We start from the raw sequence: 15460 nt of genomic DNA on the forward strand, positions 1-15460 counted from the left end.
AGCAGTAATGTCCTTTTATTTTCTTCTTCTCTTATGTTTTGTCTCCATTGCACTAATGACATTCACCTCTAAATGTTTGAAAATGAGAGAGGAAGATCAACAACATTTTAGCTATTATCTGCAACACCAAATGTTTGAAAATGAGGAAGAAAGGTCAACAACATTTTGACTATTAACAACAACATCAATGATAAGGGGTGATTTATGATAGTTGGAAACAGAGATAATGAAGAAAATGTAGACAGTGACAAAGTGATTCTTGCTGTGAGGTATAAGAGAGAAAGAAGATCAATAATGTTTTAGTTAAATGACAACAACATTAATGATATAGAGTAGTTTATGGTAGTTAGAGGCTAAAGAGATAGTTAGAGAAGAAGATATTATAAAAGATAATTAAAGAGAATAAAAAAAAAGGAAGAAAGGAACTAAAAGAATTTATTATTAAAATTATATTAAAAGAAAGATAAAAATAAATTATTTTTAAAATATCTTAAAATAATGTTTTGTGTTGTTACATTTTTTTTATTCAATTTTTATGTCTCTTAATGTTAAAGACTTTTTAATTGACACTTGTTAATTTAAAAAACTTAAATTTAAAATTTAAATAACCAATTTTAATTATATTATATATCTCAGACATTATAGTGAGATCCATAAATTTTATATCAAAATTTAAAATAAAATTTGTTTTCTTTTCTTCTTTTCAAGTAATTTTTTTAGTATTAAAATTTTAAGTGTAAATTATTTTTATTCTTAACCCCGTAAAACTTTTACTTAAACTCTTGGCATTGCAATTTTTTTAGTTTTTTTTATTAAAGAATACTATAATTAATGACGTCAATATTCAAAATAAAAAATATAAAAATAAAAATTAAAGTGATTGAGACATGATTTTAATTTTAAGATTAGAACGTAGATTTACTCTTATTTTTACCTTCACATTAGTGGTTTTGATCCATTCCTCTGACGCGTTTTCCTTATTTTTAGGTCTTGAAAAAACATTTTGTAACTTGGCATAAGTGGTCCACTTTTCTCTCTCTCTCTCTCTCTCTTAATTTGGGTAAAATCCTACTAGTTTATGAATTCTTATTATATGCATATTTATTTATGTGAGTGATATAGTGCTTAAGGTCTACTAGTTGGTGCTAAGATGATTCGTTAATAAAAAAACATAATGACTGGTGATACCTTTTTTGTAGAATTTTGTATAGAGGAATAGTAACGTGATCGTAGATGTGGTTAGTGGTCCTGTTTTGTGTTGTTTCAGGTGTGAAAAAAAAGTTACGTTTACGCAACATCAAAACATTGTAAACTCGAAAATCCTGCAAATATTTTGCAATTTCAATCCTTGTGTTCCCGATTAAAAGGGAAACTGAAGTAGAAGAGAGTATGATAAATGTATGAAATAAAATTTTATTTTTTTCTCAATTAATATTTTTAGCTTTAATTTTAATTTTTTTTAAAGAAATTAATCAAATCATACAATGTACAAACATCGTCACATAATCAGAACCAACTTAAATTTACCTGAGTCGATTGAAATTGATTATTTCATTCCAAACAGACTAGCCTCAATAATTGGTTATTTCTTTTTTATATTTCCTTAATAATTAATTTGAAACTTAAATTTCCATTAAGTTGTATTAACTCATGTTCATAGTTCGATTAAACAACATTATTTTCAACAGTCATTAAAAACAAATTTGAAAACACTTTTTTTTGCATAAAGCATATTATAATTTAATCTAAAGTATATTACAATTTGATTCATTAAAGTTTAAAGATAGATTCTATGTATAACCATATTAAAACCAAACGCAGGCAGAATTTTTAAATACCCCATGACGTGTTTTTGCCCTTTGGCCAACATAAAAAATAATGTTTAATTACTTTAATATATAGATAAAAAACAATTTTCTGGGCACAATTTTTTTAATTTAAAAAGAAATTCAAAACTGGGAAGCTTGCAGTTCGTAACTGCTGTGAACAGATAAGAATTGGATTCATTGTGAGAGGAAGTTTCCAAGAAGCTCGTCTCTACAAGACAACCACTTTCGAATTGATATTCTGTTAGTTAATTAGTTTCTCGCACCCTTAAATACCTTCCCTTTGAACCTTTCAATATTGGGTCGCTTTTCAATGACGACCTTCGCCTTTAGCCAATTTCAACGTTTTAGTTTCTTAGGCATTCATTGATTTCATTTGTGCATTCTACAAGGTAATACAACCCTTTTTCTTTAGCCTTTGTTTTTTTTTATTGTCGTATTAATTTGCTGAGTTGAATGAAATTTGAAAAGTGCTACTTTGTTCAGGGTTTGATTCGTTTTGTGCATGATGGTTTTTGTTAGAAGATTTTATCGAGCCTATTGTTGGGTTGTTTGAATGCTCTTCTGGGTGTTTCTTACTTTCAGTCAATTTGGATCAATTCCACATTGGGTCGAACTTTGGTTTTGAGATTGCAAATAATAGCAAATCCATGATACGTATGCTGCTTTCAAGGATGTGAGATTGATCTGAAGTGTCAAGTTTATGAGATAGGATATTCGAATTTTGAAGTTGGGGTTTTTGGATCAAGTTGTTAATACCTATCAGTTTGTTTATTAGTTGGAAGCTTTATTTTGGGGTAGTTGGAGAAAGTTATGGAACTAGCTCAGCATAGAGTAATGGAGAATGGGGTAGCTGAGGAGATGGATGGTGAAACTTCGGCACGTGTGCCTCTCAGGGAGCACCGAATTTACCCTATGCATCCTGCAGGATTGGTGAAGAAGAGGGCTTATATATTTGATGGCATGGGGAATTTTTATCATAAGGATTGGGACCTAGCAGACCTTTTTCAGAAAGAGAATAAGGAATGGGATGTAGCAGAAGGTCAAGGGAACGAGTTCTCTTGGTATCATGTGGAACTACCAAAAGGAAATCAAAAGTTATCACAATCTGCACAGGACTTGATTGGTGTTCTCTGCCCGCCTTTGAAGCTTCAAGATATTCTTTCACTTGTTAGCAATGGACCCTTTTGTGCTCATGTAGATGGGGCACTTGTCTTCCGGGTTAATTCGCCTGGTCCTCCCTCCAGTGACTTCACATTTAGGATTGCTGCTAGAGTTACAGAACATTCAGTGATTACTGTGTCGTTGGGGCGTGTTCCCAGGTTAGGTTTCTCACGCATGGGTGAATCTCTACTTTCGGAGATTCCTAGTGTTGAAAGCTCCTCCCATACAAGAGGTCAGCAGCAGGAAAGAAATGGGATTGTGATCAAGGAGCATGTTCTTGAGTTCTTATTGACTATGAATCACTCTGAGGAAGCTGACAACCCAGTGCCTAGATCTGTCGCAAATCTTGTAGTTCACATAATTGACACACATGTAGATCAACTTCAAGATCTTGTGACAAAGCTTGAGATGGAGTTGGACTCCGTGGAGCTTGACTTAGATAAAGGTAGTTTCCATCATACACTCCTTGATTCCCCCACCTCCTCTTCGTCTGCCACTTTTAATTCTCTTCTTACTTTAAATTTAACAAATTCAGGATGTTATTGATTGCTAAAAGTCTGCCTTGGTTTCCATTGACTTGAAAGGAACAGTGATATGAATCTAGACATACTTGAGGTCATTCTTCTGTGCTTATGTTTTAGAAATTACATAGATCTTCTCTGAAGTTTGAAAAAATTACCCTGACCTCCTTGTTTTCCAAATTACATAGACAGTTGTTTTTATGAATCTATGTAGGGGAAGTTTATGTTATGTTGAAATGTTAAATTGGTTTTTTTTTTTTGGGGGGGTGGGGGGAATAGAGAAAAGAAGAATGGGATTTTGTGTCATATTATTATTAATTAAATAACGAGGAAGCTTCCTCTATTTTCGACAAATCTCATTGGAAAAGCCCATAAGATTTTTTTCCTTCTTTTCATTTCTTACTATTTAGGTATTCAGCTAATGGAAATATGATATTAATTTCCTGGAAACCTGTATTTATCACGTTTCATGGTCCACTTAACATATTTTGATTATAGTTTAAAAAATTGACTGAATGTACTTTCCAAAAATGGCTTTGCACTTGCATCCTTGTGTCTCCTTTTTTAATTGTAGTGTTATAAGTTCCTCTTATGTGTGCAGGGGTGTTGGTAAAACATGTGCCTTTAAATTGTTTATACCACTATTATGCAATGAGGAAGGCCACATGAAGGCCTCTAGTGCATAATATTTGACAGAAAGATAGTGACTGCTTGGATGGATATTTAGTTGTTAATAGTTTGCACTTTAACCACTGTTCCCTGCCCAAACCCCAAACTAAGAATTCCTGGTATAGCTGATTTGAAAAACAAGAAGAAAGTTCATGTGACATTTTGATGTAGACGCAGTGTAGCATTAGCTTACATTAAAAAATTTTTGGTCGGAGGAACGTAAGCTTATTTCATCTGAGATGCTTTTATATATAAACTGAACTTTCCGTTTCTGTCTTTTTTTTTGTGCCTGTAGCTTCTGTACTAGTTGCTTGATGTGTGATATTTAAATTTCTTTTATATAATTAAATTAAGGAACAGCTATTCTGCTTGATTGTAGGTGGTTATGCTCTGAAAAAACAAATGCTAGACGACAGAAGATTCCCCAAACTGCATATTAATTTGCAACGTCTCCTGCAGGTGATGCTTTACTCATATTATATACTCGTTCTGATTTAATGTTATAGACCCTTGAGAGGAGAAACAAAAGGCATCAAGCAGTAGTTTAATAAATCTCATTAAGCTCACTATATTAATGAATCATGGATAATTAAACATTATAGTTGTATGATCAAGCTCGACGGTTGTGGGTTTCATCATCACAGTATATTCAATAGCATCTAGATTCAATAAGGGTGCCTTTTGGATTAAAAATACAGATTAATCTGGGAGAGACAATATAAAAAAATATTTACAGGTTTTATTCTGCATACAAGGATTTAATGTGTTTTCATTTTCCTTTTGTCACGATTTCAACAGCTTACTCATAATTGCTTTCAAAAATGAAAATAAAAAGGCTTTGTGAAAACATAATTGCTACTGGAAAATGATTCTTTGTCATGTTAGATGTAAAAATGAACATGGAAAGAATAGATTGTCAACGTGAATATCTAAATTATAATAACAAGGAATGTTCCTGTGCATTGGGATGGTGATACGGTTTTCATCTGATTGGCTCTCATATTTGTCAAATCAAAGTGTATGGACTAAACTTCTTTTGCCTTTGCATTACCTTAATTCTATTCAGGTGATTGCCCATGGAGAGCAAGTATATCTTAGAGTCAAAGAAAAATGCTCTTCAAAAAGATGGTTTGCCAATGAAGATGTTAACTCCCTTGAAGAACTAATTGGAAGGTTAAGGAGGCTTAAGGAGAATGTGGGGTTTATAGTAAATCGTGTCACAGCTATTCAGGCTGGTCTTGACAGCTGGCAGTCAGAGCAAATAAACAGGAAACTGTACTATCTTTCTTTCCTTTCAATAATATTCCTCCCTTTGTCCATCATAACAGGAGGTTAGCATTTGTTATGAACTTCTATTATCCACATCCACATGCTATTCAATATTGTATGATTTTGATTTTTGGACTTTGATTGCAGTCTTTGGCATGAATGTTGGTGGAGTTCCATGGACAGGTCAAAACGCTCCAGAGCTAAAAGATGGTTTTCGGAATGTCATGTTACTCTGTGTCTTCATGCTACTTCTTGTACTACTATGCTTCATTTTCCCTGCTCTTTACACCCAAATAACCGCTGCTTGGCGAAATAAGAGAGCTCTGGGAAGAAACTGGTCACTGAACAGGAAGTCATTGCTCAAGAGATCATTAAGAATAGATCAGGAGAGAGGGGGCTACCTTCGGATTTAATGGTTAAGAGGTGCCTATTCCAGTTCATGGCATTGCCTGTTTCGTTCTATGAATGAACATTCAAGTCAACTAACTGTCACTGGCTTCTGTTTTCAAGAGTGTCTCACTTACTCAAGCAATTTTATTAGCTTCTTTTCAATGATTCGGGCAGAATAAACGTAATAAACTGACAATTAGTTGTCAGTATAACAAGCATCTGAGCCTAAATGGAATCTCATGAAGCACAGATTCTCTGGTAGACTAAAATGGAGATTGTGATCAATGCAAGCTTATTGCTTATTCTTTCATTGTTTTCCCCCTTGGGGAAAGTGTATCTGGATCAATCACGTTCGTTTTGGCAACTATAGGTACATTCAAACTTGTACAGTATACTTTTCTTTTTCGGTTAGCAGCAGATTTTTCGGTTTCCTATGTTATTAGTTGTCCCTAATAGATTGGAACTACTCTAGGTACTTTTATTACTATTTCCGTGCTCTGTTTTAAGCTTAATATAATAGTTCACTTTCTTGACAAATTCCTCTTTATCTTGAGAACAAGTATCCAACCACTTGATAGAAAACAAGTCTCACGTTAGTTTGTTAGAAAGAAATGAAAGAGTATATAAATAAGAGGATTATGAGTTTAAGGTGTCAAGACATTTTTGTACCAAATAGACCACTGAAGTTCTGTTGTGATATTGAAGCATAAAAAAAAAAGGACTGATAAAAAAATGAACTGTCCAATAAACAAAAAAAATGCAAGGTCGAAAGGAAAAAAAAAAACAAAAAAGGCTCAAATGAAACTTGTGACTTCTAGGATTTAAGAAATGAGTGTAAAATTAGCGATTATTTTTTATTTTTTTACTTAGCGATCAAGAAATGAGTGTAAAATTCATTTTCTGTCATCGTTTTTTTTTTTTTTACTCTTAAAATAAAAAAAAAAATTCTCTACTTTTACTCTAGTCGGCTATTATTTTTAGACTCAATTTTTTATTTTAGTCTACTAACTTTTCTTTTTCTTCTTCTTTTACTTAACAATCAAGAAAGTGTGTAAAACTCATTTTTTGTTGTCAAAGCTTAATAATATACTAATTTATAAATAAAATGTTTTTTTTTTTTTACTTTTTTATAATTTTTTATAAAATTAAAAGGATTTTAACACAAAAGCTGTAATCAATTTAAAAATAATAAATATATATTTTGAAATAAAGTAAAAAAATTACAACAAATTCAACATTCAAAACGGCGACTAGTTCTACAGTGTGAAAATTGTCTATTACTTGTCGGACTACGACTGATCATTCTTAGTTATACTTCTAAATGTGTTAAAAATTGAGGAAGCTCTAAATGAATATAAATTACACATATATATACATTTGTCGACTCAAGGATTGCCGCAGAAATTGATATTGAAAATGTTATTAATATATTTTCATTGTAATTTTTAATTTAATAATATCCCCTTAAACGGTGTTCTAAAAAATAACGTTGAGAAATCAGTATGCCTAAAATCGACTTCATACAGTGGTTTACGTATCAGATCATTTTCGAAAATAATTTCATACTGGGACATTTTTAATTATTAAAAATCTATTAACTCAGTAAAAAGGCACTGCGTGATCGATCTAGAACCTTCATTCTCTCTGACTTTTTAGAAGAACAAGAATAATGTTCCGCTGAGTTAAAAGGAAATATTGTTTTCTTTTTCTTTAGGTAACTGGAAAGGACCAAAACCCTAAACCCTTCTCTCTTATAAAACCCCTCAGAGCACCTTCACATTTCTTCATTTCCTTTCCGATCAATCTCCACTTCTGCCATGGCCGCCTTCCTCCGCTCTCTCCGCCGCCGCGATGTTGCCTCTGCTTCCTTCTCTGCCTATCGCTCGGTAACGTCTCTGCTTCCTTCTCCTTTTCTTTCTTTTCTTTCTTTTCTTTTGTTACTTGCGTTGGTTGCTCCCAATTACCTAGATTTTCCGAATTGATCCGTGTTGTCTTAATCCATTTCTTGTAATTATGCTTATTTTGAGTTACATATTTCTCGTGATTTTGGCTCTAGTTATTTAGGATTGGAACCTCTTCTAGTTTGAGGGGAAAAGACGGAATTACGGCTCGAAAATTCTTGTATTCGTGATATTTTGAACAGGTTTGAGTGTGGGACTTTCATGCGAAATTACTTATATAGGGTATTAGCTTTAAGCAGTTTTTATACTGGCTCATAGTTTTTCTAGATCATTTGTGTATTTCTGTCTACTGACTTTATTGTTGGTCTATGATATTTCTCTCATTACAGCTAATCTAAGCTTTTCATGGTCGGTTTTCTAGCTTACAAATTTAGCATTGTTTAGCGTATATCTATCCCCAGGAATCTTTTTTTTTTTTTTTGGGTGGGATTTGTGCCTTTGACGAATTATGTAAATAATTGTTGATATTATTCTGTTATCCCTAGAAAAGTTATAAATAGTTTATTTGTATGGTGACTACTAATCTGAAGGAAGTTTTCTTACTTTTCACGTGGTTGTGCAGTTGACAGGCAGCACTAAACCAGCATATGTAGGTCAAAAGTGGTCTAGTTTGTCTCGACCATTCAGGTGCCATTCGTTGGTATCATTGTTGTAATTCTCGTACGATATTTTGATCAAAATTACTCACCGACTTTTCATCTTCACTACAGTTCAAGGCCTGCTGGAAATGATGTCATTGGTATTGATTTGGGTACAACCAATTCTTGTGTTTCTGTTATGGAAGGAAAGGTAACACATGGTTTTAATTTGTTTATGTGTGTTTTATACGAATACATGGTATTTGTGCTTATTTGAAATATATGGTTATCAGAACCCCAAAGTCATTGAGAATTCTGAAGGTGCGCGAACAACACCTTCTGTGGTTGCTTTCAACCAGAAAGGGGAGCTGCTTGTAGGTACCCCAGCCAAGCGTCAGGCTGTAACTAACCCAACAAACACTCTGTTTGGTACAAAGCGTTTGATTGGTAGGCGTTTTGATGATCCTCAAACGCAAAAGGAGATGAAAATGGTTCCATACAAAATTGTCAAAGCTCCAAATGGAGATGCGTGGGTTGAAGCTAATGGGCAGCAGTACTCCCCTAGCCAAGTTGGTGCCTTTGTTCTCACCAAGATGAAGGAAACTGCTGAATCCTACCTTGGAAAGTCAGTTTCTAAGGCTGTAATCACTGTGCCAGCTTACTTCAACGATGCTCAGAGGCAGGCAACAAAAGATGCCGGAAGAATTGCAGGTCTTGATGTGCAGAGAATTATCAATGAGCCCACAGCTGCTGCCCTTTCGTATGGGATGAACAACAAGGAGGGTCTCATTGCTGTTTTTGATCTTGGAGGTGGAACATTTGACGTGTCCATCTTAGAAATTTCTAATGGTGTTTTTGAGGTATGCCGATCTATTTCTTCTCTGTGATTCTTTCTTAACCTGTCAGAAGTAATAATGATAACATCTTGATGTCAAAAGGTGAAAGCAACAAACGGTGACACTTTCTTGGGAGGAGAGGATTTTGACAATGCTTTGTTGGATTTTCTGGTAAACGAATTCAGAAGAACTGAGAGCATTGACCTTTCAAAGGACAGGCTTGCCTTGCAGAGGCTTCGTGAAGCTGCTGAGAAAGCAAAGATAGAACTGTCTTCAACATCTCAAACCGAGATCAACCTGCCTTTCATTACTGCTGATGCTTCTGGTGCTAAGCATCTGAACATAACATTGACTAGATCTAAGTTTGAGGCTTTAGTAAATGACTTGATCGAAAGGACCAAGGCGCCATGTAAGAGCTGCTTGAAGGATGCCAACATATCTATCAAGGATGTTGATGAGGTACTTCTTGTTGGAGGAATGACTCGTGTGCCTAAGGTCCAAGAAGTGGTTTCAGCCATCTTTGGTAAGTCTCCTAGTAAAGGAGTAAACCCTGACGAGGCAGTTGCCATGGGGGCAGCAATCCAAGGTGGTATCCTACGAGGAGATGTTAAAGAACTACTTCTCCTGGATGTAACTCCACTCTCTCTGGGTATTGAGACTTTGGGTGGTATCTTTACCAGGTTGATCAACCGAAACACTACTATTCCTACTAAAAAGAGTCAGGTAATACTTAATTCCTGATAATTGCTTAAGGCATTTGTTTACAACTTCACATTTAAACCGTACATTGTGTTTAATTGAAGTCCCCCACTAAGTACCTATACCATGCATAGTGTGATGCATAGTGTGATGCACATCCACACATTCAAGGTTTACAAATAGATCCAATATGATTTGGTATTATGTATTATTTCGTTGTTACTGAATGATCTGCTGATTTATGTCATTATTTCAGGTCTTTTCAACAGCAGCTGACAATCAAACACAGGTAGGTATCAAGGTGCTACAGGGTGAGCGAGAAATGGCTGCAGACAACAAAATGCTTGGAGAATTTGAGCTTGTTGGTATTCCTCCAGCTCCCAGAGGTTTGCCTCAGATTGAGGTCACGTTTGACATTGATGCCAATGGGATTGTTACTGTCTCTGCCAAAGACAAGTCCACCGGCAAAGAACAACAAATCACCATTCGGTCATCCGGTGGACTCTCGGAAGATGAGATTGAAAAGATGGTCAAAGAAGCAGAGTTGCATGCTCAGAAAGACCAAGAGAGAAAGGCTCTCATAGACATTAGAAACAGTGCTGATACTACCATATACAGCATTGAGAAGAGTTTAGGTGAATACAGAGACAAGATTCCCAGTGAAGTTGCCAAAGAAATTGAGGATGCTGTTTCGGATTTGAGAAAGGCGATGTCAGGTGACAATGTGGATGAAATTAAGTCAAAGCTTGATGCTGCAAACAAAGCTGTATCCAAGATTGGGGAACACATGTCAGGTGGATCTAGTGGCAGTTCCTCAGCTGGTGGTTCTCAGGGTGGGGATCAAGCTCCCGAGGCAGAATATGAAGAGGTGAAGAAGTGAGATGAGGAGTGATTTGTAGCCAGTTGTTCCGATTTATGTCTAGATAACATGTTAGAGATGAATCCTCTTTTTCATTTAGTAGAGGACAAAAGGTCACTTATTTTTGTATCAAATGTTGAAGTTCATTTTTTACGATAAGGCTGTTTCAATTGGTAGTGCTGAAGCTTAAGCTTAAGTATGGCCTTGGAATAACGATATTGAATATTTTTCCTAATGATGTGTTCTTTATTTATTATGCTGGCTTACTCGTATTTTACACATCATTTGATTGAAGACTTGCATAGATGTCTCAGAATTTTTCGATGTAGGTTTGTAACGGGCAAGGATTCTACTGAAGGAAATAATAGAAACGCCATTAGCATTTTCTTTAACACTTTAGTTTATATGCTCTTGTGAAGTAATTATTATAAGAGCAACCATAAGATATGATAGTAGTGTGTTCGGATTAATTGTTGTGTATTTTATAACAATTGATAATTAAACTTTTTTTAATTTATGGTGAACATTGTGATCTAAGAAACTCTAATATACAGTGAGTTTAAGGTATGTATGGATAACTATTTTTATATTTTAGTATGCATTAAATAGAAAATCAGTTTGTTTTTCTTGTATTGTATTCAATTCCTAATGATGTATTCTTAAATTCACTGTTTATATCAGTTTGTTCGCATCTTGTTTTACAATTCACACATATAATACTTTGAAGATATTTCGCTTTTGCGACAATGTTGTTTAAGCGGCACCATAGCGGATGGTGTTGATGAGTTCAACCCAAAATACAACAATCATGGCAAAAAACTGCAGAGTTTGCAACGGTGGTGCCATGATGACCATTACAAGGTTGACGGTAACGGTAACCATGACGAAAATGGTAGTTTTTGAGATAAAAACAAGAGTTGGACCTCACATGATCCAAAATGAATATAAACTTAAAAATTTAAAACTTTTTTTTATGCCACTTATATTTCTTTTCTTTTCTTTTTTTTTTCAATGTCTTTCTTCTTCATTTTCATTTTTATGCAAGTATTGTTGTTGAATTTTTAACAATTGTTACTATCTGCATTTTTAATGATCATTATTATCTCCATTTAGTGACTTTATTTTTTGGTTAGCTACTTTTTTTTTAATTTTTTTCCTCTCCTATTAAATCTATTCAATGCTTTAAATTCATTTTATTTTAACTTTTTTGTGACTTCTTTTTGGTGACCATTGAATTTGTTCTCTATTTTAAAATTATTTTTTTCTTTTTCTCCTTAAAACATTCCTTCTTTAGTTCAACTTTTCTTATTGTAATTGAACAAAAGTCTTCATCAAATTTTTCAAAAGTTTTTAATTGTGACTCAAGATGGAAATATGCTTATTTATTGACAAATAGTGATACAAATAATATTGTATTGAATTTTTGTGGAAAAGTTGAGTCTACGGGCACTAAAGTCAAACAACATCTAATTAGAAAGGAAGATAATGTGAAATATTACCCTAAAAAAAGTTAAAAAGGAGCTTGGAGTATATCAAAAGAAGAAAATGAGTCAAAACAACTTTTAAATTTTGTGAGAAATCTTATAAGTATAGGCTATGATGAAAGTAAAGATAGATAAGATAGCTTGGTATGTAGTATTGCTACGGAAGAATAAGATGGTTGATAAGAAATGACTAATTAACTTGTTTTGTAAAAGCTCAGAAACTGACATTAACAAAAGATAGAAGCTAAAATGGAGGCAAGCAAATATAAGAGAAGTATGTGATAAAAAAAACAAAGGTAATGGTCCATCAATATATAGCTCGATTTTGGTATTAAGATAGTCTTTTCTTTAATCTTATTAAATTGAATTTTTTTTTAGAAATTGTTATAGTCATAGTGTCTTTAGTCCAAATTTTTCCAGTTCTAAATTATCATGAGATTAGAGTTTCATTTTTAAAGAAGTTAAAAGATACTAATTCTCTCTTAAAAGATTATAAGGAGTAATTGAGCAAACAAGATTGTTTCATCATGTCAAGTGCATGGATGCAAACATTATGAGAGTATGATGATGTGTTTTTCTTTGTTTGTAAATATATGTTTGAATGAGATTTTGGTTGTTGTGAAAAGTTTATGATGCATATTTGGTTGACCTTGAGTGATTGTAATGTACTTATCTCAATATATGTTATATGAACTTAATCTGAAGGTGTTTTACTTTAGGCACGATTTATTTGACTAAATAATTAGAATGAGATGAAAGAAAATGTATTATGAGTAAAAAGTGATGAAAAAATTAGTATAAATAGTTACAGAGATACACTGAGAGTATAAAATATAGAGCCAATTATAGAAATCGAGGAGAAATATAGGATGGTGATTGACATTTACATGTGTGTACACAATCTATTTGGGAGTGAATGCATCATATAGCCTCACACTTATTTCCTAACTATACTTTTGCTAAGGAGCCATGTATTGTATATGTTATATCTGCGTATATGGGTTAACCAATGACTATTCACCTATATGTGTAAGACCTCATAAAATGCTAGAAGCAACCAATAACTGTGATCATATTGTACAAAGAAGTGCATATTTGAGAGAGAAATTTATTGATTAGTTGACTTAAGTATATGTGTTTTGATTTTGTTGACATATTTATCATTGTGTTTGATATTGTGATGCTTTAAAACATATTATATTTTAGTAATGGGGAGAAAATTCATCCTTACTAATGTTTTCAAGAGACAAGGATAACCGACCCATAGAGACCCATTACAATATCAGAATGCAACTTCTTTTCTATCATTAGAAATGCTTTATAATGAAAAATTAAATATTAGAAAAATATTCACTTCTAAAGTGTGGTACAAAAATCAATTGTCAAAGGAAGCTAAAGGGAAGCAAGCACAAAAGTTGTATCATTGCCTTCATTTTGGAATTATGTGATTTATACTTTAAAGGTTGTTTGGGAAGAGAAGTTTTAAAGAGAGGAGGGGATGACAAAATTTGTACTTTAGATAAATATGTTTAAAAATATTTTTTACAATAAAAATATATAATTGATATATTGACATAAATTTAATATATTAATCATATATTTATCATCATAAATAATATATATATTTTAATTTAAAAGTTAAAAATATGTGCTCTTATTCAAAACTCTCTACCCAAAATACCCTTAAAGTCGTTGCTCCTTTTATTCAGGTGGTTTGTTTGGTTAATTGTAAAAGAAGACCATTCTTGAGATATATTTATAAAGTAATAGATAAGGCTAAAAAAGTCATCATTAAGTCTTTTAGAAATAATGAAAGTAAATACAAATATATGCTTACAGTCATGGATAATAAATAGATCTATTAACTTCATGGTCACTTGTATGTAATTGGTCACATTTTAAACCTAGAGTTCTTTTATGACAACTCTAAAATAAAGTTTGATTTGAAGGTTACAAAAGGATTACATGATTGTATTAAGAGGTTAGTTCCAAGTTAGAATGTAGAACAAAACATATTACTTAAACTACCAATTTATAAGAGTGGTGGAGGTCTCTTAGAGTCCAACTTCATAATTTTTCAAAGACTTCAACATTTTAATTTCAATTTAAAGTTAAGGCCTCTTTTAAGTTATTACTTATATTTTGTTTTATAGCTCAATGGTGGCAAATGTATGGCCATTTAGCTCCAAATTTGCAGCAATTAGCTATCAAAGTTTCGAGCTTGTCATGTAGAGCATCAGAATGTAAATGCATTAGCAAGTAATTTCTTAATCTCATTTTGATAGTCAAGCCTTATACTTACTTCTAGGAATTATAAGAAACTTATCAATATTTCTTAAATTACACTTATGTTGCACATTCATTCAAATAAGAGAAATAGACTTGATCAAAAAAATTGCATGACTTGATTCATGTAAAAGAGAACCAACAATTCAAATGTTATAATCTTAAAGATGTAATTGATCCAATTATACTCAATGGCATTGGTGAGTCTAATGAGTAGTTAGTTGAGGAGATGGATGATAATGCTCATGATAACGATGTTGGAAAGTACTTAATTTTTTATGATAAATGCCACTTTTTTGTGTAACTATTTATGAAGCTTTTAGAGTTGGAGAGCATGAAACATATACTAGGCTTCATTATAAGAAATGAAAGAATCTATTAAGTGGTATTGCTACTAAAGCTACAAAAATTTTCAAGATATAGTTATGTTCAACAATAAAAGAAAAAGAGAAAGTGATGATTGAAGAAGATGTTGATGATGAAGAAGTAGAAGATTAAAACATAACAGGAAAAAATATAAGATGAAAAAAAATAAACTTTTATATTTTCTATCACTTTGTTTTGTTAATTTAACATTTTATGACATGTTTTTTTTTTTTTTACATATATAAACTACAATAATTTTATTGCAATTTTTTGACTTTTCGCTATGATCCAACATCTGCCATTAATAACATTGGTTTGTAAGTAGGAAATGGGAATGGGCCAAGTCAAGCCAGACCTAAGGTTAAGTGGGTCTAACCTATTACACAAAATTAAAGCTTGAATATAGGCTTATAACGTGATAGGTCAAATTTTTAGGCTTGACCTGACTTTTTTAGAAGTCTGACTTAATCCAATAGACTTTTTAGTAGCCTATTTAACATTAAAGCCTTCAAATAACACTAACAATTTAAATTTGACAAGCCAATAAGTCAA

At 32.7% G+C, this 15460-nt stretch overlaps 2 protein-coding genes across 7 annotated transcripts; both read left to right on the plus strand.

Moving 5' to 3' along the window:
* Positions 1–1968: 1968 nt before the first annotated feature.
* Positions 1969–6444, plus strand: LOC113870330 (zinc transport protein ZntB). Of its 6 annotated transcripts, none has more exons than XM_027506944.1 (5): positions 1969–2218; positions 2313–3435; positions 4560–4639; positions 5247–5511; positions 5597–6444. In XM_027506944.1, the coding sequence occupies exons 2-5, from the start codon at positions 2640–2642 to the stop codon at positions 5860–5862; spliced, it is 1407 nt and encodes a 468-aa protein (XP_027362745.1). In that variant the 5' UTR covers positions 1969–2218; positions 2313–2639; the 3' UTR covers positions 5863–6444. The 6 variants fall into 6 exon arrangements, with proteins under 6 accessions (XP_027362745.1, XP_027362757.1, XP_027362751.1 ...); XM_027506956.1 differs by having other exon boundaries at positions 1980–2218; positions 5247–5455; positions 5597–6373; XM_027506950.1 differs by having other exon boundaries at positions 1999–2218; positions 2298–3435; positions 5597–6371.
* Positions 6445–7551: 1107 nt separating this feature from the next.
* LOC113871941 (heat shock 70 kDa protein, mitochondrial) lies at positions 7552–11170 on the plus strand. The gene is made up of 6 exons (XM_027509037.1): positions 7552–7725; positions 8363–8427; positions 8511–8589; positions 8672–9238; positions 9317–9937; positions 10170–11170. Exons 1-6 carry the CDS (start codon positions 7657–7659, stop codon positions 10791–10793), a joined length of 2025 nt encoding a protein of 674 aa, XP_027364838.1. The 5' UTR covers positions 7552–7656; the 3' UTR covers positions 10794–11170.
* Positions 11171–15460: the final 4290 nt, after the last annotated feature.

The sequence above is a fragment of the Abrus precatorius genome, unplaced genomic scaffold (assembly GCF_003935025.1).
Source record: "Abrus precatorius isolate BTA unplaced genomic scaffold, Abrus_2018 Scaffold10, whole genome shotgun sequence".
NCBI lineage: Eukaryota > Viridiplantae > Streptophyta > Magnoliopsida > Fabales > Fabaceae > Abrus > Abrus precatorius.